General features: G+C 36.6%; 1 protein-coding gene across 3 annotated transcripts; it reads right to left on the bottom strand.

The window, feature by feature from the left end:
• Window positions 1-555: 555 nt before the first annotated feature.
• slc6a1l (solute carrier family 6 member 1, like) lies at window positions 556-23,126 on the bottom strand. 3 transcript variants are annotated; one of them, XM_055191337.2, is made up of 15 exons: window positions 22,782-23,126; window positions 19,883-20,254; window positions 16,926-17,057; window positions 16,151-16,251; window positions 12,044-12,153; window positions 10,747-10,879; window positions 5,801-5,935; window positions 5,576-5,679; window positions 5,231-5,355; window positions 5,027-5,139; window positions 3,764-3,895; window positions 3,570-3,672; window positions 2,969-3,069; window positions 2,675-2,842; window positions 559-2,352 (listed from the first exon to the last, which is right to left on the bottom strand). In XM_055191337.2, the coding sequence occupies exons 2-15, from the start codon at window positions 20,118-20,120 to the stop codon at window positions 2,248-2,250; spliced, it is 1,800 nt and encodes a 599-aa protein (XP_055047312.2). In that variant the 5' UTR covers window positions 20,121-20,254; window positions 22,782-23,126; the 3' UTR covers window positions 559-2,247. The 3 variants fall into 3 exon arrangements, with proteins under 3 accessions (XP_055047314.2, XP_055047312.2, XP_055047313.2); XM_055191338.2 differs by having other exon boundaries at window positions 19,883-20,248; XM_055191339.2 differs by lacking the exon at window positions 5,801-5,935 and having other exon boundaries at window positions 556-2,352.
• Between the last annotated feature and the right edge of the window lie 772 nt (window positions 23,127-23,898).

Here is a 23,898-nt window from a genome sequence, read left to right as displayed (position 1 = left end):
TAATCTGAATAAGTATATTTTAGTTGTGATTTGAATTAATGAAGAGAGTCAAGTTGATGGATGTGAGGAGGGAATGTGGGGCAGAGCAGCTGAAGGCTTTGGCCTCCATGATGCTAAGTCTGACTGTTGGTACAGTTAAAATCTGCATAGCAGTGAAAATTTATCCCAAAATGGAGAATAGTGTCATATATACAATATGTACAATAAATGATTAAAAGCAGTGGTCCCAGCACTGAACCATGAGGAACACCATGAGTGATTGTGTGTTTCAGATACAGTTTTGTTCCATAAACGAAATTATTCTACGGTGTAGATATGACCAGAACCAATTTTTTGGTGATCCCAATGGCAGCCAGAATAATTTAGTGGGAGATCATCTGCAGCATCAAAGGCTGCAGTGAAGTCAAGAAGGATCAAGATGGATAGAAGACTTGCAGTTGTCAGCTGCAAGTAGGAAATCATTAGTGATTTTTACTAGAGCTGTTTCAGTGGTATGATGATTATGGCAAAAACCAGGCTGAAAAAGTTTGTAAGGGTTATTGTTATGAAAGTGGACTTGAGGTTAAGTTGCTACAGTCCGTTTTAAAAGTTTGGTGATGAATGGGGTGGTAGTTATTTGGTAGCCTGGCTCCGCCCTCCTACGTGCTTCCGCTTAATTTTCATTTCGCTTCAGTACTACGTCTGGGACTGCTGTGTAGAGTTTTGTTTTCTCCTGCAAAAATCTGCAGGTCCAATCACCAAACAGAGGGGATTGGCTAAGAACGATGACGTTGAGGTTGTGCGTCATTTTGAGTTGTAGTTCAGTAATGGCAGCGGAGAAAGACGTGAGAAAAGCTATTCGGTCCGTTGTTGCAAAACTGCCGAATATACAGAAGTTAAAGCCGGAGCAAGAACCAGGTTTGCTAAGTTTTGTTGGTCTGAGTATTCGGACTTGTTGTTTCCGGCCGGTTTCGGCGCATGATATATGTCACGACCACACGTTAGCGATTGCCTAAGGCAGATCCTGAGTGACTCTGGGCAGATCCAATAGTTTTAAACTTCAACAGAGGACCCTCCTTAACAGAAGTAACGCTTTGCAATGGAGCCTGGCCAGACTCTCTGTACAAATGAAATGAATGTACGAGAGTCTGGTTGGACCAGGCTAGTTATTTGGGTCATTAGTATCCAAACCAGTTTTCTGAAGTATTGGGTGTCACAGACGTGCAGGAACGGAACCCAGATGCAGGTGGCGGGTAAACTTAACAAAGACTTGCTGACAGGATCAGTAACACCATTCCCTATATGCAGAGTACGCAGTTTACGTAGGGCACCAACTCCCCCAGGGGCAACATCTCGGTTGCTTAGAAAATAAAAAAGGTAATTCTGTATAATTATATATCACAGCAACATACATACAAACTATATGACGTTCGTTATATACAGCATTTTTGCGATGAGTAAGCAGATGACGTGATGCGCCAAAAACCAATAAAACCAGTCCGTGGCAGGGCTCATTTTTGCTCATTGCTCATTTTTCTGTGGCATTCTCATGGATCTCCGCATACTTTTGTGGCCCTGCCACGGACTGTCTTTAAGTTTGTGAGCTAAATTTGCTAGCTGTGTGGTTCACACAGACAAACCGTTAAAAATGCAGTGAAGGAAAATGTGATTGAAATAGTGAAAACTTGGTGGTGAGTAGTCACCTCAGGTACAGTATACGTTATACATTCATGCACATACAAAGATATTATATAAAGATCCTTGGACACATTACCACGTACAGTATGCCCAGATTTATTCATGTTTTCAACTTTGAAACTCAAACTTCATGTTTCTCTAACTGCTTTCAGACAATTTACATTTTGTGACAGGCCTTTAAGATTAACCACTCTTATATAAATGCTAAAATTATACAGACTATACATTGCAACAGATTAGCAGTCTATCCAGGGTGTACCCTGCCTATGACCAGAAAAGCTGAAAAAGCTCCAGCCCCAAATACCCTGCAAGGGCGAGTGTGTGGCTAGATCATATCTTGAGACTGACAGTAAATGAAATTACTTTCTCTAGGAAGACCTCACATATGTGTCTCACAATGCAACTTTAGAGAGGGACGAAGTGACATAAAATGCAGGAAGAGAGTCGTGTATTCGTGGTTCGCTTCAGACTGCTTTCAGATTTCAAGGAAAGTCCGGGAGAATGGAAGAAATTGATTTGGGCACAGTTCACTGTCTTTACCGCACATTGTACAGAAAAGAGGAAATTATGTCAGACAGAAGCTTCACCCATAATTCCTGTCTGTGGGGGCTGTTGCGTGATATCATTGGTGTCTTGGGTTTTGAGCTCAGATGGGCTGGTCATCTTTTGCCAACGCTGAGAAAGACAGACATAAACCAGTAAAATTATTGTACATTCACAAAAGTAAAAATATAAATATATTTTTAATTAAAAATTGTAAAATGTTTTTAAATATTCTCAGAGTCCCAGTGGGGGAAGAAGGATACGAAGGAAGAAAGGAAAAGTGGGAGGGAGGGAGGGAGGGAGGGATGGATGAATATAGGAAGAGAGGGGAATAGGGAGGAAGGGAGGTAAAGAAGGATGAAAGAAAGGAAGGGAGGGACATAAGTATGGGAAAGGGAAGGAGGTACAGAAGGAAGGAAGCGTAGGAGATAGGAGAGCCAATGGTAGTTCTTGCCTGTCGGATGCTGCCTTTGGTGGTGATGAACATATAGATGACATATCCAGGTATTAGAATCATAGAGGAGAGAGACATAAGCCACCCAATCCCCTGACCCCAGGGCGGGTACACATACTTCCCCAGTGTCAGAGGAGTCATTTCAATGGCGCTGAATGTGAATACACCCTACAGAATATGAAACACAGTACAAATGATCATAGTTCATTAAGCACATGAGCGTTTAACAATACTGTAATGGTTTTTGTGTCTTTTATTAAGACTGTAACCTGTAACTGCGGGTGAAGTACTTACAAAGCAGATTAATGGAGTAAAGTATGTCCAGCAGTGTTTCCAGAAGCCCCAGGGCCGATAACCAATCATATCTTCTATATTTTCATAGAATTTCTCTGCCCCTAAAGAGTACAGAAGAGACAGAATTGATATCTACATTCAATGACAAAATCTAAATCTAACAAACTCTATCAGACAGAAGATTGGGTTCCATGATTTCTAGTTAATACATCTATTCTATTCTTCAGGAAACTTGTAATATACTGTAGGTGTAGTAGTCTATGGGTGACATTTATGCTATTACTTCATAATGCCAAAAAGTATTAATAGAGACTTTATGTTCAGTAGCTATATCTAGCTCGAGCAAATCCACAAACTTATAAAAGGATTTATTATTTTTTACAAGGTCGTCTGTTAACTGCTGAATATATAACCCCTTCAATATATCCAATATCGAGTCAGCAAAAAAAAAAAAAATAGAGTACCAGCACCTCTTTTGGGCCACTTAAAGCACTGCTTTTAGGTACAAAAGTGTACTTTTTGGAAAGGTACCACTCCAGTGACCACCTTTATGTACCTTTTTTCTGAGAGTGCATGTTTATAATCTTATGAAGAGACATACCATAAAACCAGGAAATTGAGATCGTCTCAAAAAAGACCAGGAACAGGAGACACATTCCACTTGCTGAATAGTAGTCAAACAATTTGAACACGTACAAGCCACCCTAAAGAAGAAACACACACAGTGAAATTGCATTGAAACAAATAGTGAAGATAGCATCTTTAGACAGAGTTTTTCAGGTGGATGTTTCTCACCTGTGTGATGTTGGAGAAGCCGATGATGAAGGATATTATACAGACAATAAGAATGAAAATTTTCTTTCTCTTTCTCAGGACTGTGGGATATTCATCCATCAGAGCCGTTATAAAGCCCTCCACTGTACAAAACTGACATAGAGACGTGAACATAGTGCTGTATTATACTGTATGAAACAGTACACATAGAAAAAAACACTGTTTTTAATGATTATTGACAATTGGAAATGCATTTTGTCCCACGTGTGTCTTTTTGATATGTGTTATGTTACAATAAGTGTTGCAAAGCATGTCTAAACAATGCATGCATAAAAGAAGATAAGATAAAAAATAGCTGTAAACATAAATTTAACCAAATAAATTAAAATTTCACTTAGCAAAATGATTTTATTTCATTATCTATTAAATATTATAATTTAAAGGCCTGTTAGTATGAAAATATGTTTATTAACTCATTCACCGCCAGCCTTTTTGAGAAAAGTTGCCCACCTGCATTTTTGTGATTTTAACAAAAGTTTCACAAAATTCCTTGCAGGAAAAATTATCTTCTATAAATATATAAACATACAAATTATATCAAATTAAAGAACACACCCTTTGCTTTCAAACAAAAAATAAACAAACAAACAAAATGGGGAAAAAACGTTTCATTATATATTTACTTTTTCCACTTAATTTAACCACTGAAATATGGATATTTCTCTTCAAAAATACAACATTTTGAGCAAAAAGCTTAAAAAATTGCGTTTTTGTAAAGGAATTTATATTAGATATCAGACTCAGAATGACTATCAAACATAAAGGCAGTTAAAATAAATCATTAAATCTTTTTAACTTCCGTTTTTGATAAATTCGGTTTTGGCCATCCAGTGGATAAAAGCAGTATTACACTTTCACTTTGAAATTCGTCCAGAAAGGCATATTTATTAGTTAAATATTAACTCATAATTGACAAGATAACTCGTCAATGGCGGGGAATGAGTTAAAAATTTTTTTTACATATTTGCATGCTTTTTTTCAAATGAACCTTTAGTAGGTCATTGCATTTTCAAATATTTCAATTTTTTCTAATGGCTGAATTGTTTCAATAAAAAGTAAAAATTATACATGAAAAATAAAATGGAAAAACTTATATATTTAAAGTTTAATATTTATTGAACAAATATGGTACAATTCTGGCAAATCTATATTCTTAAATTAAACTTGCCGTTTGAATCACTCCTAAAATATTTATGTATGTGTTTCCGTGTATATGTGTAGTACCTGACTATCCAACCCAAGCATGAGGAGCATTGAAAAGAAAAGTATAGCCCAGAGTGAAGACATGGGCAGCTGGGTAACAGCCTGTGGGTAGGCTAAAAACGCCAAACCTGGACCTATATTTAAACCATAAACATCTTCAGGCAACTGTGTAAACACAATTACATTTTCAACTTTCATAATAATTGACAATAATGATGTAATGACCTGAGGCAGCCAGTTCTTCAATTGGTCTTTTTGTGATGTGTGACATGAAGCCCACAATGGAAAATATGACGATTCCAGCAAACATACTAGTGCAAGAATTTATACAGCACACGATGACAGAATCTCTTAAAAAAAAAATTATCAGCTTATAATAAACACAATAAAATAGCACAAATTCAAAGCCATAATTTTAATCATTAGTATGAATTTCTCCTAATTTTTGTCAGTTCCATATTTTTTGGTCATTCTTCATGCATAATATACACTTTTGCAGGATCACTCATTGAAGTTAAAACCACAAGTATATATTTTCTGTTTCACTAAAGAGCGGCAAATAGTTCTTACCTGTAGACATTATTGTTGTAGTGGTTGTAGCTGCCCAGAGCAATAAGAGAGCCTAAACCCAAACCATATGAGAAAAATATCTGAGTGGCCGCATCCAGCCACACCTGAGAGAAAATGAAACAATGTTAGATTTTAAAATAAATTTCTCGGTTCACTTGATTGCAAGGATGCATATATGACCTTAGTTTTTAAAAGCCACATTATAAACTAAGCTACAAAGGCTACCTCTGATTTTAAAAGCTTGTTGAAGTCAGGGGTAATGTAGAAAAGGATGCCATCTTTAGCACCAGGTAGAGTAACCCCCCGGAAGAACAAAATGAAGAGCATGAAATAGGGATAGGTGGCAGAGAAATACACCACCTGAGGATGAGAGAGAAAGAAGGAGAAACTACTTTATTTATTTAAGATTTACAATCTGTCATCATAGAGAGAGAGATAGATGGAGAGAGAGAGAGAGAGAGAGTGGGGGAGGGGGACATTTTAATTATAGGAGTTATTCGATCTACGTCATCAATGTTCGTGGCGGCCATGTTGTTGGTATAGAACTGTCAGTCTGTCAATTGACAAGCGAGGCAGCGTGGGTATTATGCATGGTATTATCGATGTCATTTGTTTAAAACCGCGCGATGGTGTGTGGTGTAATACGCGGCTGTTCTAACAACAGCAAAAAGAACCCCGGAATTAGTTTTTATGCAATACCGACTGTCAGAAAACACGAAAGGAAGGAGACAGATGAGTTGAACCAAGGAGAGACTCCCAACAGCAAAGTCTGTCCCCATCATTTTACCACAGGTAACGTTAGGGATGCCTCACAACAAAGTCTGTCCCCATAATTTGATCACATATGGTTAGCTGTAAGCAGTGGATGAAACTGCTCTTTCAAATAAGATGCCATAAATTGAGACAGTTATTAAATTAGTATTATTAATAACTATATGAACATAATAATAGGTCTGGCATTGACACTAGGTAGGGAATTAAGGGCCGTTCACATTATAACGATAACTATAAAAATATAGTTTTGAAAATCGTTTAATATTTAAGAGAATAGCGGAGCTCACACCAAAACTATAACGATACAGATACAATTTTGGGATCACTTTCTGAGCAATTTTTCCCACCTGATGAAGGATAAACCATTGATAGCATTAAAATCTATTTGAACTTGACAGTGAAGCTGAGGTCTATAACATAAGATTACCTGCAGTTGCTGTGAAAATTGACTACGTAATGCTTTTTAATCTATTACATTAACTAACTGTTATGTTAAAAGGTAAGATTACACAAACTAATAGATTCACTGTTTAGGGTTACGCGAAACGCAGCGTGTTGAGGACATCTGCAAAAGTTTTTATTACAAGTAATATTAAAGGCAAGTGATTTGTGCGAGTGCCGTGAGCGAATTAGAATAAACGTATTGTTTGGTGATGTGGACGATAATATAGTTATCGTTATAATGTGAATGGCCCTTCAGTGCTTGTGTGATGTATGCTGATACTGTATGAACGATATAGTTATAAATATCCGGATAAGTTACGGCTGGCAATAAGGACGGATCTTTACTTAAGGCTATTGGGTCTATTTGATATGGTTCCACAATAATCAAGCTTATCTTCTCTTGATACCGATGAGATGAAGCCATTAGACTACTCATCCCCTCATCTCAATCTACGTGTGGCTAGGGGCAGGACAGATGTCATGTCAACAATATGGCTGCAGTTAGCTACTTCCGGTGTTTGCGAATAAGCCCTATTATGGACAACTACGTTTTAATGAAATGCATTTAATTGCTTCTCTTTGAATGTAGGTACACTCTCAGAAAAGCTGTCATTGGGACGGTACCTTTTAAAAAGGTCCTAATTTTGGTACAGATATGTATCTTTCAGGTGCCAGTATGTACCTTTAAGGTATCAATGTGTACCATAAAGGTACCAATATGCACGTTTTAGGTACAAAAGTGTACTTTTTAAAACGTTGTCACCACCAGACACTGTAAAAGAAATTCCGTAGAAATTACAATGTTATTGCAGCTGGGTTGCCGGTAATTTTTCCGTAGATTTAAATGTATGTTATTTATTGGCAAGAGTTTGTTCAAAGTTAAATAAATTTTAAATATTAACAAGTCTTTATCTTTACAGAGTAAAACTATACAATAACAGCCTCATGCAAAGCATTATGGGAACAAGAAATTATCATCAACCTTTTTCTGTTTTTTGCTTCAGATTTTGTTTCCCAGAATGTTTTGCTTGATGGTGTTTTTTTTTAGTTTTACTCTGTAAAGACAAAGACTTGTAAATGTTAAATGTTCATTTAACTTTGAACAAAATGTCGCCGTAAATAACACAAATTTAAATCTACGGTAAGTTACCGGCAACCCAGCTGCAATTTCTATGGATTTTTTTACAGTACCTTCTTGTACTTTTTTTCTGAGGGTGTAGCAAGATGAAATGTGCTTTGTAGGAAAATGGTTGTCCCTAATGAGTGGTGTCTATCAAAGCCATAGACTTCTGGAAATGCATTTTCCTCTTCGGTGCAGAAGATTAAATTCAATTTTCTTCAGAAAATGAGAAAATAAAGAGGACAATTTTTCTTTAATTTTAGAAAAAGCGATTAATATTGATTACTTTAGTGTCAAGACACATCTGTTGCCTTATGTCTTTATTGAGCTTAAAAGTGGCTTATCCACTCACACTTTTGGCTGAGTTAATATTGCCGTGCCAGCTTGTCACTCAAACAGAGCGATAAATCACAAAGCCAAATATGAACTCAAACAACTCAACAAATTCCGCCAAGACCAAAATATCTCCACTGTGCTACTCACATCTATTGTAACTATGTATTTAACCAGCAAAATACTGGTATCTACGGATTTAATATGGGTTAATGTATTAGGTTTAAGGCTGTGCCCTAGTAATTATAGTTTCACAGAAAGTACACCGTCAAAAAATGGTCCCCAGCTGTCACTGAAGTGGTACCCTTGAAAAAAGTACACTATACTAAGTAAGTAAGTAAAGTGCATTTATATATCACATTTATCACTGCAGCACTGACCAAAGTGCTAAACAAAGCAGAAATAAAAGCAGGCAACACAGACAAAACAACATTAATAATAATAAAAACAATATTAAAAAGAAGTAAATTAAAATGCCTGGGAGTACAAGTAAGTTTTCAACAATGTTTTAAAAGTTACAACAGAAAGTGCTAGGTGGATGTCCAGTGGCAATTGATTCCAGACACGGGGAACAGCAATTGAAAAAGCTCTATCACCCTTTGTTTTTAATCGTGACCGAGGAAGAGCTAAAAGAGTCTTTTTCGCAGACCTTAATGATCTGGACGATGAAAAAGGAGCTGTGGGGAAACTGAAGAAAAATGTATATGAAGCTCATTTAAAAAGTCAGTTCTCAACAGTTATTTCAGTTTTACTCTCATTGAGTCGAAGAAAACTACTAGACAGACATTTCTTAATGTCCGCAAGTATCAGCGGCTTTCAGAGGTGTATAACTGGGTATCATCAGCATATAAGTGAAACATTATGCTTCCTAATAATATCCCCCAATTAAAAAGAAGTGGCCCCAAAATGGATCCCTGAGGCACTCCACCAGTAATTGGAGCAACAGATGAAGAGAACTTACCTAATTCAATGGAAAAAGACCTATCACTAAGATAAGAATTGAACCATTGCAAAGTGGTACCCCCGATACCAAATGAATGCTCTTACCACCAAAGAAGAGTATTATGATTGACTGTACCGAAGGCAGCTGTAAGATCAAAAAGGAGCAGAACTACATTTTAGAGTAAAATGTCATCAAGCACTTTAATCAAAGCAGACTCGGTACTATGATGGGCGGAGATTGGAGAGGTTCTGTGAGCTTCCTTGTATACAGATAAGGAATCAGTTGAGAATAAACAACTTTCTCTAGAAGTTTGGATAAAAATTATAACTTAGAGACAGGACGGTAATTCTCAAGACAATTTTCCGCCAAACCCCGTTTCTTAAGCAAAAGTTGAACAACAGCATGCTAAAAACATTTCCACTACGGCATTTACAGAGTTCTTATTAGAGTCCCAAAGGTATAAATTGGTACCAAAGAGTGCATTGTCAATACCTCAATACCTCCATACATATCTGTACCTAAATGGTATCTATTAGTACCTCTGTAAAGAGTACTAACTCAATGATGCTTGGGACCATTTTTTACCAATTTTGTCTGACAGTGTATGTATGTACATGTAGAACGTCACTGTAAAATAAAGTGCAACCATCATTTCTCCTAAAGAATTAAAAAAATACTGCACTGAAATTAATCATAACTAAAAACTAAAGCCTGAAGTTTTAAAGGGAACCTTTGCACCAACAAAACAAGACTAGGAGATAAATAAATCAGATTAAAATGTGGAAGTAAGGATTGCAGAAAATATAGCTGTAACGTATATTGTCCAAAACATGAAACAAGGCAGGACCTATATGCAGATAAATGTCTTTAACAAAGCGAAACATGAGCAAAATTCCAAAACTAGAACCATTGAGAAAACCTTAAGCATGAACAGAACCAACACCTACAATATCTAACCTACAATAGAGGGTATGCACGTGACCTCACCTTCGACGAAAGTGCCTGCGGTTACGCCCACTGAGTGGCAAAAGACAGAGCGGCAGAATTTGTGTACAATGTGAAATCAGCGAAAACACGTGGAAAATGCGTCTAAATAAAAAAAAGCTGTTGTGCGATAGATTGTACCAGCAAATTTAACAAGAATTTGCAGCTATTGTTTTACAGACTGCCAAAAAACACCGAAATGAGAAGTAAATTGATCGTTCATACCAACGTACACAGACCATAGGTCTGAAAGCCAGCCATTTTGTTGAACGTTTGCCACTCGACGGGGCAAGTTCCGGCATAGTCACGTGGAAAAGTGACGTCAATGCATACCCTCTATATTTGCACAGACTAATCAAGGGTAACAAGACACACCTGGACATAAAAAGGGCACAGGATAACATGAAGACTACAATAACCCTGATACAAGGACTACAAAATGATGAGGCAACTTCAAAATAAAAGACATGAACACAACTCTGACAGCAAAGTGAAGTGGGGAACAATAAAGGAGCAATAAGCTAAAAAGTGTGAAAATCATTTTCGCTATATTAGTGGAGTTTTGATAATCACCTTCCCGGTCCACTCTACACCTTTCCAAATCGAGAAATATACAAGAATCCAGGCTAATGCCAGCGTTCCAACCAATGGCCAGCGCAATTCCCCAGGTTCCTCCAAACCATTTGTTATCTGATGCATGTTTCTCCTAGACGAAATAAGAGCCTATAAGTAACAAGTTATTTAACATGATGAAGTTAATAATCTTTCTTTCGATCTTGTTTCAAATGGCATTTGCACATGCATTTGTGCATATTCAGATTTTCCTCATGAGGCAACCCAATATCACAATTATGTACCTATAGGCACGTATGGACCAGCGTCACACTTTTCTGTTTGTGTCACTGTCACGTATTGGTTACTCAACTTTTTTGTCCTAATTTCTTACCATATTCGCTTCGGTTTGGGGTTAGATTTACATAAAATGACATTCCTACCCAAACCCAACTCTAACCCCAACGTCAGGCGACAATTGGTTAAAGTTTAGAAATATATAAGAATAAGTCTTGTATCTTTTTTTTATATAAACCAATACTTAAAGTGACATACTAACACAAGCACCAAATCTAACCCTAAACCGAAGCGACAAAGGTTTGAATATAGGACAAAAAAGTTGAGTAACTAATACGTGACACAAACAGAAAAGCGTGACATCCTCACGCTTAAACGTGGCAAAACGTGACATTGTCACGCTGGTCCGTACGTATAGGACCAGCGTGGTACATAATTTCGTGATATAGGGTTGCATGAGGACAGGTTTGTGGTTTGAAGAAAGTTTTGCGAAACAACATTTGTTCTACAATCATTCACTGTAAAAAAAAATTGCTGTAATTATGCAGCTGGTTGCCAGTATTTACTGTAGAAGATAAAGACTGTAAATGTTTCATGTTCATTTAACTTTGAACAAACTGTTGCTAGTAAATAACATACATGTAAAAGCTACAGTAAGTTACTGGCAGCTAGTAATACTGTAATTTCTACAGACATTTTTTACAGTGTTTATAATCACTGATTAGGATCCAAAAATTTAAATATAGATGGTTTTATTGGACTCATTCATTTCCTTTGTTATCAGAAATAAACTGCTGTAAAAAGACTAAAAAAACTTGAATCTATTTCATAAGTCATTTATTTTTATACTTTACACATGCTTTCTTTAAGATTAACATCTAGTTAATATTTAACATTAATATATACAATTATATTAGAATTTCCATAAACCATTGGTTCAGGGCTCAGGGCATGGTTTAAGATGGCTTTTATTAGATACGGGTTTCAAAATAAAAGTTGTAATAAAGTTGTTATTACTGACTCCCAGAATTCATTTACAGCACTGGTCAGGTTGGTGGTATCCATAAGACTATAGTTGGAAAAGCAGCGGTCAGTGTTCCAAGGGTTATCACAAGTTTGCCATGGCAACTCCTGAAGAAATAGAAAAAGAAAGAGAGGTTCAGTAAACAGTGTAATTAAAGCAAGAAAAATAATGTAATATAATAAAGCAATGACATAGTGGATAGGGACTTAAATATATAAAAGTTGAAAATGCAGCACAATGTATTCTTAAAAAAAAACAAAGGCTAGTTTTTTTTTCAGAGTTTCTCTTTGCACTGCTTTTAATAGGAGAGCTTTTATTCCCATGGCACAGTGTGCAGAAACTGCACTTCACTTTGCACAAAACAGACAGTTATTATTTGACCGTTCTGTGGAGCTTTTAAAACACTCTCCAGACCAAAAGACAGACCCACAAAGAGCTTTAGAGGCTTAAGGGGCGGAGAGAGACAGAGAGAAAGGGGAAGGAAGAGAGAGATTGAAAAAAGAATTCTGAGCAGACATTGATTTTTTTTTTAAACCCCAGACAAATGAATTAATCCGTGAAGACACAGATGGTGAAAACTAATGTAACATATAATTAAATTTAGACACAGTGCAATGAAGAACAATGTTTTGATTTTAAAATAAGACATTTTTAGTTAGCTAAAGCTCAGTTTATGCACCTCCTTTTTCCCTTGAGAGGGAACCAGTAGGAGTCCTAGGCAAGATACTTTTTATGAGATTTAAAAGTATGGAGGTGTAGTTTTTAGTGGAAAATGTTCAAATTCCACTCTCATATGTGACCCTGGACAACAAAACCAGTCATAAGTCCCACAGGTATATTTGTAGCGATAGCCAACAATACATCAAAATTATCTACTTTTCTTAAAGGAATATTCCATTCTCTTAAAAGAAAAATCCAGATAATTTACTCACCACCATGTCATCCAAAATGTTGATCTCTTTCTTTGTTCAGTCGAGAAGAAATTATGTTTTTTGAGGAAAACATTCCAGGATTTTTCTCATTTTAATGGACTTTAATAGAGCCCAACATTTAATACTTAACTCAACACTTAACAGTTTTTTTCAACAGAGTTTCGGAGGGCCCTGGGTGATCCCAAAGGAGGCATAAGGGTCTTATCTAGCGAAACGATTGTCATTTTTGATAACAAAAATAAAAAATATGTACTTTTAAACCACAACTTCTCCCCACGCAATACGTCATGACGTCAAGAGGTCACAGATGATGAACGCGAAACTCCGCCCCAGTGTTTACAAGTGCATTGAAAGAGGACCGTTGCTACGTTGTTGTATGTCAATTGATACTAATTAATGTCTTTGTGTCAGTTTATTGTTTAAAATGGTCCGCAAATTTGCGTTTTATATATGTAACATGTGACCTCCCTACGTCACTACGCATTTATGTTAGGTCACGCTGGACTAGACCTAGACGAAAAGTTGTGGTTTAAAAGAGCATATATTTTTTTTTTATCAAAAATGAAAATCGTTTCGCTAGATAAGACCCTTATGCCTCGTTTAGGATCGTTTATAGTCCTTTGTAACTCAGTTGAAAAAAACTGTTAAGTGTTGAGTTAAGTATTAAATGTTGGGCTCTATTAAAGTCCATTAAAATGAGAAAAATCCTGGAATGTTTTCCTCAAAAAACATAATTTCTTCTCGACTGAACAAAGAAAGACCTCAACATTTTAGATGACATGGTGGTGAGTAAATTATCTGGATTTTTCTTTTAAGAAAATGGAATATTCCTTTAAGAATTTAAGTAAAGATTAAGATATTTTGTAAATACAGTATCCTACCGTAAATATATCAAACATTTATTAATCATTAGTAATATGTGTTGTAAAGATTTCATTTTGATAACTTTAACTCTTCCGCAACTTTTTAAAACCGGAAGTATTGCCCTATGGCAAGCTGCTGCATGTCCATGTCTGTTTTAAAGATCGCTCTGAATGGAATCTCTATGAAAAGTCCGTCAAACCTACCCATATTCAAAAGCTGATTACAAAAGAACTACTGAAGGTAGGATGAAACTTTTTTTTTTTTTTTGAAAGCAGAGGGTCTGTTCTTTCATTTGGTATATTGTATGTTTATATATTCGAAGAACATTTTCTGGAAGGCAAAAAAAAGTTTATTTTGTAAAAATCATGAAAAACGCTGGCGCTGGCTGGCAACTTTTTTAAAAAACGCTGACGGCGAAAGAGTTAAAAGGCCATTTTCTTAACATTTAGATTTTTTTGCACCCTCAGATTCTAGATTTTCAACAGTTGTATCTCCGCCGAATATTGTCCTATCCTATGTACACAAAAGGCCTATTTCTGTTCACAAATCTGTCTAAACCTGTGTTAGTGAGCACTTCTCCTTTGCAGAGATAATCCATCTACCTCACAGGAATATCAAGACGCTGATTAGACAGCATGATTATTGCACAGGTGTGCCTTAGGCTGCCCACAATTAAAGGCCACTCTAAAATGTGCAGTTTTATCACATAGAACATGCCAAAGATGTCAGAAGTTTTGAGGGAGCGAGCAATTGGCATGCTGACAGCAAGAATGTCCACCACAGCTGTTGCCCGTGAATTGAATGTTCATTTCTCTACCATAAGCTGTCTCCAAAGGTGTTTCTCCAAAGGAGAATTTGGCAGTACATCCATCTGGACTCCCAACCGCAGACCACATGTAACCACACCAACACAGGACCTCCACATCCAGCATCTTCACCTTCTAGATCGACATGTCAACCACTAAGCATGTTTGTGATGCTCTTTGTATTCAACAGCGTGTTCCAGTTCCTGTCAATATCCAGCATAGCTATTGAAAAGGAGTGGACAAACATTCCACAGGCCACAATCAACAACCTAATCAACTCTTTGTGAAGGAAATGTGTTGCACTGCGTGAGGCAAATGGTGGTCACACAAGATACAGTAAAACTGCACATTTTAGAGTGGCCTTTTATTGTGGCCAGCCTAAGGCCCACCTGTGCAATAATCATGCTGTCTAATCAGCATCTTGATATGCCACACTTGTGAGGTGGATGGATTATCTTGACAAAGGAGAAGTGCTCACTAACAAAGATTTAGACAGATTTGTAAACAATATTTGAGAGAAATAGGCCTTTTTGTACAAAGAAAACGTCTTCGATCTTTTAGCTCAGCTCACGAAAAATGGGGGCAAAAACAAAAGTGTTACGTTTATAAGTTTGGTCAATGTATTTCTGAGAATCAGTCCCAAACATTAGATTTAGCAGCTTGACCTTTTTTTCTTTTAATGATGTAAATTCCCAACCTTAATTTCTCCCACACCTTGTCTTCTTGTCTTTGTTTGTTTTGTTGTTGTGGCTGGCAGAAAGAGCTGCTTGGCATTTTCATGACGTTAGGCCAAAGAATTAAGGACATATTACGCAAGTTGCATTGCTATGTAGACCTAGGTATAACCTTGTCAAAGAACCATATGAAAATATAGATTCCCAAATATTTAATAAAGGTTATAGGGAATTGCACACAGCATTTAATAAGCTTTTTTAGTTTTAATGACCCGCCCCAACCCCCCCAGAACCCCCCCCCCCCCCACACACACACACACACACACAAATAAAGTGACAATTTCTTTACCCACAGGACATGTGGTTATGAGACAACCTGCACATCACTAACGGAAAGCTTATTTATTTCTGATGTATAAATCCCAATTTCAAGAAATTGACCCTTATGACTGGTTCTGTGATCCAGGGTCACATGGAAGTTTTAAGAAATCTAGCAAAATTTCAAAATGAACTTGACAGCTAGTCATTGCTCATTTTGGTCCAAGCTGTTTTTGAGCTACAATAACAATACAACTGAGTAAATGTAGAAGTATACCATAAAACAGCAAATGCACCTCACTGTTATTGCTCTGTTACATTGTGGTGCAGATTGGTGACTGCCTAGCTTCAATGACTTCGGTTGCCTGAAATTCATTTGTGCAAGCATCCAATGATGACAGATGGCGATTGAATAAAACATTGTTAAAGATGAACAGATGTTGGATGAATAATCATGGGGTTTAGTAACAAAATAAATGGAGACAGAATGGATTTTGGATAGACACTCACTGCCTTGAAAGAGCTGAAGAGGTAATATAAAGCCCAGGCGATGATGATGATGTAGTAGATGTTCAGCCAGAAGGACAATACCACAGCAGCCAGGCCGACACCTAACATGAGATTTTAAGAGTCAAACCTTTAAATAAAACAATATTGGTTAGGAATGCACCATATGGATATTTTGGCTGATAACTGATCATTCTTCACATTTGGAGGTTGATATTTTTGGCAGATAATTCCAAATAATGACATAATAAAGTGCTAATAAATTTCTCATAAAACATACTAATTTTACATTGGACAAAACCAATGTAGCCATTCTTTGAATCAGCTAAAGATTTTTTTTTTTTTTTAAGTTGCCGTAACGCTGTTTGTGGGTCTCTGTGTCTTTCCTACCTAGCTCTAATTTTAATTAAATAATTTCTCAAAAACATTCAATATACAGCCAGAAATAAATCAAATTGATATTAAAATAAAAATGTGTCAAATCGTTGCATTTAAACATTTGACAGATGCTATTCAAAGCTATTTACATTTTTTATCTTTTTTATCAGCATTTGTGTGTTGCACTTCTAACACAACTCTACTATTGAGCTATACAGGGACGCTCCGAGTCCTTAATCTGAAATATCTTTACTCAATTATAAAACTGACAAAACTTTATTATGTGGGTATTTTGGGGTTTAAAAGTTAAATCTATTTACACTCAATGTATAAATATATTGTATTAACAGATACATTTAGATAGCTACACATGTGTGTTTAAACATACTGTATTTCTTACCTTTCATCATGGGTATTAATTTCCATACCCCCAACCCTCCTACTGATGTGTACTGTCCTAATGATGTCTCCAGAAGAAACAATGGGATACCAGCGAACACCAGAGTGCACAAGTATGGAATTAGAAAAGCTCCTAAAAGTACAAAGTAAAAATATTGAATATATATTAACCCTTTGAATGGAAAATATTGTACAGACTATGATACGGACTGTTATGATTTGACCGGGGGATAGGAGGCAAAAGTGACACAGAAACCGCTTGGATTCAGGTGAAGGGTGATTTATTAATGACACACGGTGTAAAAATAGAAAAATAATCAAAAAGAAAATAAACTGTACAAAATATACACTATATACAAAGTATTTACATGCTAGTTCAGCTAAATCAACTGATCTGAACTGCATCAACAAGAAGTCCACAATAAACTTTGTATAAAGCAAAACACAACTCCTACAACAACCCACCCTGGCTGACTGTGTGGGAGCCATTTTATATTCTTAGCTCCGCCCCTGGACCAAACCATTTTGAAATTGGTGGGGGTTTCTCCACTAACTATAAAAACATGCATGGGCAACAAAATATACATTAATGAAAATAAATAAGTACAAACACAACATTCCACACATACATCAAACAACTATTAAGATTTTAAACAGAAAAACAGAACACTTTTATACAGGCATGAACTGGTGACCCATATGATGTCACAACCAAAATGGCTGCCCAGCATGGTAAGTGTATAAAAGTCCCAGGTTGTATATTGCACAGGTTTGGTTCTGGAAAATGGAAACTGGTGAGTGTTTGTAATCTTTGTATGCTGTTTGTTGCCCAATAAATGATAGTAGATAAAGAATGTGCGTGTGGTTATTTTAATGTTTTATGGCAGATGAAATGTAGTTTTGTTTGGGAAGTAACAAACTGTGATAAACAACATAAAACATTAAACACAGATGCACAATACACTACACCACTACACAGATCCGTGTATACATTAAATGCCGGCATTCGAATCATGCTTGGTGTTAATGGTGACTGTGTAATAATAATAGTTGTGTATGAGGCTAGTCACAGTGCCTCAACCTCATACTACACTGTGACACGGACTATATAAAGGTAAATGTTCGTTGGGACAGGGTTTCAGTCATGCAAGACTAGGGTCAATCTAGTTGAATAGGAAAAGACACAATTCTAAAATTGCATGCTAAAATCACAATTAAACAACATATTTTTTGACCAGCTATTAAATCTGACATCAACTGTACATAAAGATTTGTTTCTTAAACTCAAATTGCGCTAAAATCACCTTTCGAGGTTGTTTTAGCTACCGGCATGTGCACAGGTTGGCAAGCACTTTACACGACTCTGGCCGTTTCTCAATGTCAAGGATACTTCCTTGGCAGGACTAGTCCTTACAAGTCACTTCCTTCGCAGGCTAGGCGAGGCTCCTCTTAAGCATTCGGAGAACACGTTAAAGCTAGCAAGTGCACGTCATTGCGTCAATAAAAGATGTGCTTTCGGTGCTGCGTGCATAGGATTGTGGGTGATTTCAGCGCGCGAAGAGCCCCTGAAGGATACACATTTGCATCCTTTCCTGTATATGGGATATTTCTCGAACGAAGGACTCAGTCCTTGGCTGAAATTCCGAGGATCCTCGACATTGGAACAGTCCTTCGACGGACGTCGATGACGTAGCATCCTCGAAATTCTGGCTTCCGAAGAACCTTCCTTGACATTGAGAAACGGCTTCTGTATAGAGCTCCTCTACCCGAGAGAATCATCTTTATTGACTGATGATAGGATCTTATAACTGAAGGCCGGTCTTCTGCCTGTTGTCGTGTGCTCAATCTTGTTATATCCAACGGGTGCATCCCAATTCAGGGGCTGCGGCCTTCCAAGGCGGTATTTGAAGGCCAATGACGTCACCGGGCCATGGCGAAGGCTGTCCCAATTTGAAGGCTCCTTCACATACAAAGCTCCAAATGTGGCCTTTTTCCCCCCGGAAACCAAGGATCCATAGATGTATCCTTCACAGCCTTGGCTATCCCAAGATGCTCGTGACGTCTGGGTATTTTGAAATAAACATTCAAAACTGTAGTTAAATAAAAGTGTTATTTTGCAAACTAAAGGTCATTGTGACTGTTTTATTTTAATAAATGATGTTTTAGTGATGTGAATTAATATTATTGCTGTAATATTGTGCGTGTTGCGTTTTGCTTTTGTATATTTCTAAGGTTGGGAAATTTTACATACCGTTGGGTAGTTTATTCTGTATCAATGTGTCATATCTAAAATTAAATAAAAAAACATATCTGGCTCCATATTTATTTTTAAAAGTCTGATAGGTCTCAGTTGTTGTGTGCATATTGGGCGGGAACAGCAGGTGACGTAACTCCCCCTGTAGGCTAGTCTCATTTCAGTTCGCTTCATGGCTTTTAGAGGTTGCCGCCTTCAAATATCGAGCCTTGCCTTCAAAGTCCGCAGACTTAAAAGGATCCAGACCCTGAATTGGGATGCACCCAACATCTTTGCAAAAGCCTTTCATGAGCAGAGCTGGATGCCATAATTTATACTTGGGTCAGTAGTTATTGGGTTATACCTTCTATGATACTCTAAAAAAATGCTGGGATATTTTCAACCCAACTTTGTTTATATGTTTATATTATCATGGTTATATTTGACCCAACATTGGGGTAAAACAACCCCATAGATTAAATTCCAATCCAATGGGTTGGATTTGTTCCTTTCTTGACCCAAAGCTGGGTTGAAAATAAGTCTGTATATATCATTTGTTTTTATCAACTTTATTAAATCAAAAAGAAATCATTAATAAGTATGTCCAATTGTAATTCCACCCTCAAACCAAGCCTACCATTAATAGGTCTATTGTTCCTGGACCAACAAGTATGTCCTGTTTGACAAAATCATGCTTTTATCAATGTCTCTTTTCCTTGTCTTACCTCCACCATTCTTTCCACACAGATACGGGAACCTCCAAACATTTCCCAGCCCAATGGCATATCCAACGCAGGACAACAGGAAGTCAAACTTGCCCTTCCAGGATCCTCTATCTGGTATTGTATCCTTCTGCTCCACCTCCACAGGAACACCGTTGTGATCCAGGTCTTCAAATGGGACTGCCTGCTTCACATCCGAAGGAGAGTTGAGGTCCACTGTGCTCTGGCCAGTTTTTCCCATTATAGGAATACCGTCGCACCACAGTCCGGAACTAATCCAAATCAGTCCAGTACTGTTTCGCTAGTACTGAACATCCAGTTCAGGTTTACTGTGTAGAGACGTTTGCTTATTCACTTCCAATTGTTCACCTTTAGCTAAGCAAAGAAAAATGAGATTATTGAAACAAATAGCATTTTTTCATTATAAACATATCCAACTTTTTCTCGAACGCGAAGTAAGTTATGTAACGTATTTCCTTTTCAGTGCAAAACTTTCGGTTCAATAGCCAGCCGGTAAAAAACAGTGTAGTTGGAGCACGCATAAAACATGATTTCAACAGTTAATATTTACTACACCTGCCATGTATGAACCAGTGTGAGGATGAAATTAAGACGTGGCTTGATATATGAAGATATATTCAGTCATTTCGTGTTGTTGATCAGAGGTGACGGGTCTTCAATGCGCAAATATAAAAGCACAGAGATATACCAGTATATCTTTACAATGGGAAAGTCATTTGAGTGTTTTTACATGGAATTCACCAAGACTTCGTGTTTTTAACTTTTCAGGGGATGGTTTAAAATGTCACAACTGTTCCTCTGGTGTGAGTTTTTTTTTTTTAAAAACGGCAATTTTTAATGGACTTGTTTATGGCGACAAGTCGAGCTTCACGCGGTCCGACACAGTCAGCAGTATCATTCAACACATTATAAGTTATTTGAACAAACCATAATAAACACATTAAACTACTCCATGTATTGAGTATTGTTTTCGTTTTATGAAAATATTATTACATTACTTCTTACGCAGGTCCATGAGCTTATGAAATTATTTGCTTACTTTGTAAAGTATTTGCTTTTTCATTTAAAACATAACAAAAGTACGCGCAAACACATTACGAACTATCCTAACTTTAACTAAGCATATTATGTTGTATATATTCTTTACTGTAAACACATTTTTGTAATAATATATAGTAGCAGAATAAATAAATCAGTATATTTTTATTAGCATAATATTTGTAAACAATTATTGTATTTAGTGTTTACTGTCAGTTTCTATGAAAGGTTTGACCGGATGGCTTTGTAAACATAGATCATGAGTGCATGTGCGCCACATACAAATTTAGTTTATGTGCATGGATTATGGTTAAAACAAATGTTTTGTAGAGATTTACTGCGTTTGTATTAGCTATTATGGCAACCCCTAACTGCACAAATTATGTCGGTCTTCCTAAATTTTATAATACACATTAAACATCCAGTCAAAATGACACACTTGTGTCCTTGGCAATAGACTATCATTAGCTTTAGTGGCTCACCGGAAGTCATAAACAGGAAAGCTCAAAGATGGCGGCGCCCACATTTACATCAAGAAACAGGTGGATAAATGTAAGGTCAATACAGAATTTATGACCTTTTTGTGCTAACATGAATTTAATACTATATTATGTAATCCATACACGGAGATACAAGATATACACTGTCGGAAAAAGTTCTGTGACTGGGATGGTACCCTCAAAGGGTACAATATTATTCCCTAAGAACCTATTGTGTACCTTTACGGACCAATTTTGTACCAGTAAATGTTAGGGGTACAAACATTTAACTGTACCTTAAATGTACACAATATGTCACTAAGGTACAATAATGTACCCCAAAAAGTACCACATTGTATTATGTATTGTATACCTTTTAATGTACAAAACAGAACTTTTGGGGCCAGCGACAGAAAAATTATTTTAATTTTTTTCTACGCAATATTAGAAGGCTCAAGCATATTTGATTCTGACTAGTCAATCGCACCATCCAGTGGTCTGATTTCCCTTGATACCACATACAGATATCCCTTAGCTGAGTAAGATCTAAGATTATCACACACTTATTAATGCTGGGTTAAAAAAAGTAACCCATACTATAATAAACTGAGTTACATAAAATTTAAACACAGTACTGAGAAAATAATCCAATAAAATGAGCCACTGGCTTAGGGATGTGGAAGAAAAAATAACCAAATGGTGTTTGGAGTTAAAAATGTATGACAAACAGAAAACATCCATTTATTTTAAGCACAATATGCATTTTTTATCTTCTCATACCACTTAAACGTCATGTGAAATGTTTTTTTACAGTAATATTGTTATAGCTCTCATTTAAGTATAGGTGCCTTTTTATGGTATAAAAGTTTTTTTCCTATCAGTCCATCCATTTATTATGCAGGTCACCTACAGTAAAAAATAATTTAAAACACTCAATAAACGTTTATCCACTTTTGTCCGCTTTTTAAATCATACAATAATGCAAATTTAGTTAATGAACCTATTAATTCTTCCCAGCTTCCTACTAATGTGACCAAGTCATTAACTTCATTGATGAATGAATGTTTTGAAGGACTGTTTCTCTCAGCCTGTATGCAAAAATCAACCTCCCATTTAGTTTTCATTTCATATAAAGTTTCATTTAGTAAACAGTCATAAAATATTCAGAGAAAGTTATTGTTATCACAGTACAATAATTCACAGTAAGCAATTCAATATGAGTCAAATTCGCTCACACATTTATTTCAAATATCTCCAGTGTTTATGAGCAGCAAAAGAAATTGAACTCAGACTCATTTACTATACAATGTTTGGGCTCCTTGCTTCACCATAATTTAAAATAAAGAAAAGGCAAAAAACTGTACCTTTGAAACGTAAAGGTCATCTCTTCCAGACAGGTAAGTTGAATGGCCACCAGTTACAGGTGGTCTCGTGAATCCAGAATTTATTGAAACTACTGAACTGTGCCAACTACCCAGTGCCTTCATTCACAACAGAGCCAAAAGAAACTGACCCAATATTCCAGCTTTGACAAAGAGTTTCCTTTTCTCTTTGTATGCTCAATGCCTTGGTGATCCTGTGGTTGGTATTGAGCCGGAGATAATAAACTTCGACCTGTAGTTTGATAAAATTATCGCTTTACCACAATGAGAGCCTGAGGCATCCGAACAAGAGTCGATTGCAGTGCCCCATTGATAGTGTGCTTTATGTGTGTGTGTATTTGGTGTGTGTCAGGGTCCGATTGTGTGTACAATGATTTTTTATGCCAATTTGGTTGCCATGGGATATCCCCCTAGAAGAGTGCTCCGTTCTATCACTGGAGAGGCTTGTTAAGATTTGAAAATGAAGCAGGCACGCTGCCTAAAATGCAGACGGCATGACGTCTCCCACAAAATGACCCCAAAGGCATGACATTAGGCTCCAAAGTTTATGCCTGACAGGTTTATGTAATCGTTTTTTAAATGAAATTTAGGTAATATAATCCTGAAAGTATTTTTACTTAAAACGTAGTTTAAAACAGGTATGTTCACTTTAAAAGCTCTGCACATCTCTTGCACTTAAGTGTTATAATTGGGTCCTCAGTGCTTTTATCAACCTAGAAAATGTGAAAAAGAACAACCCAGTAACTTAGTTTTGGTAAACCATTCTCTGCAAGCATGTGGAAAAAATAGGTAATTGAGATTTGGCTCCCCTTGTGATATCAAAAAATTATCCAACCACGGCACTGCCATTTACTGCAGAGAGATACAGAGAGAGATATAGAGAATATAATTGACAGCACAAATAATTTCAATTTCAACAAAAAACAAAACATTATGGCGATCAGTGTTTGCATTTCATCAGCTCATTTGCATTTAAAGGAAACAATATCTATTCTTCACATACTGTAGGTACCAGTGATGCGCGGGTTTATCCAAAATGAGCGGGTGTCTGCGGTCACCCGCGGTTACGAGTCCAAAATCCGAAAATGTTTTTAATGAT

The sequence above is a fragment of the Misgurnus anguillicaudatus genome, chromosome 1 (assembly GCF_027580225.2).
Source record: "Misgurnus anguillicaudatus chromosome 1, ASM2758022v2, whole genome shotgun sequence".
Lineage (NCBI taxonomy): Eukaryota > Metazoa > Chordata > Actinopteri > Cypriniformes > Cobitidae > Misgurnus > Misgurnus anguillicaudatus.
The sequence above is the reverse complement of the archived record's forward strand: the minus strand, read 5'-3'. Positions and strand labels throughout refer to the sequence as shown.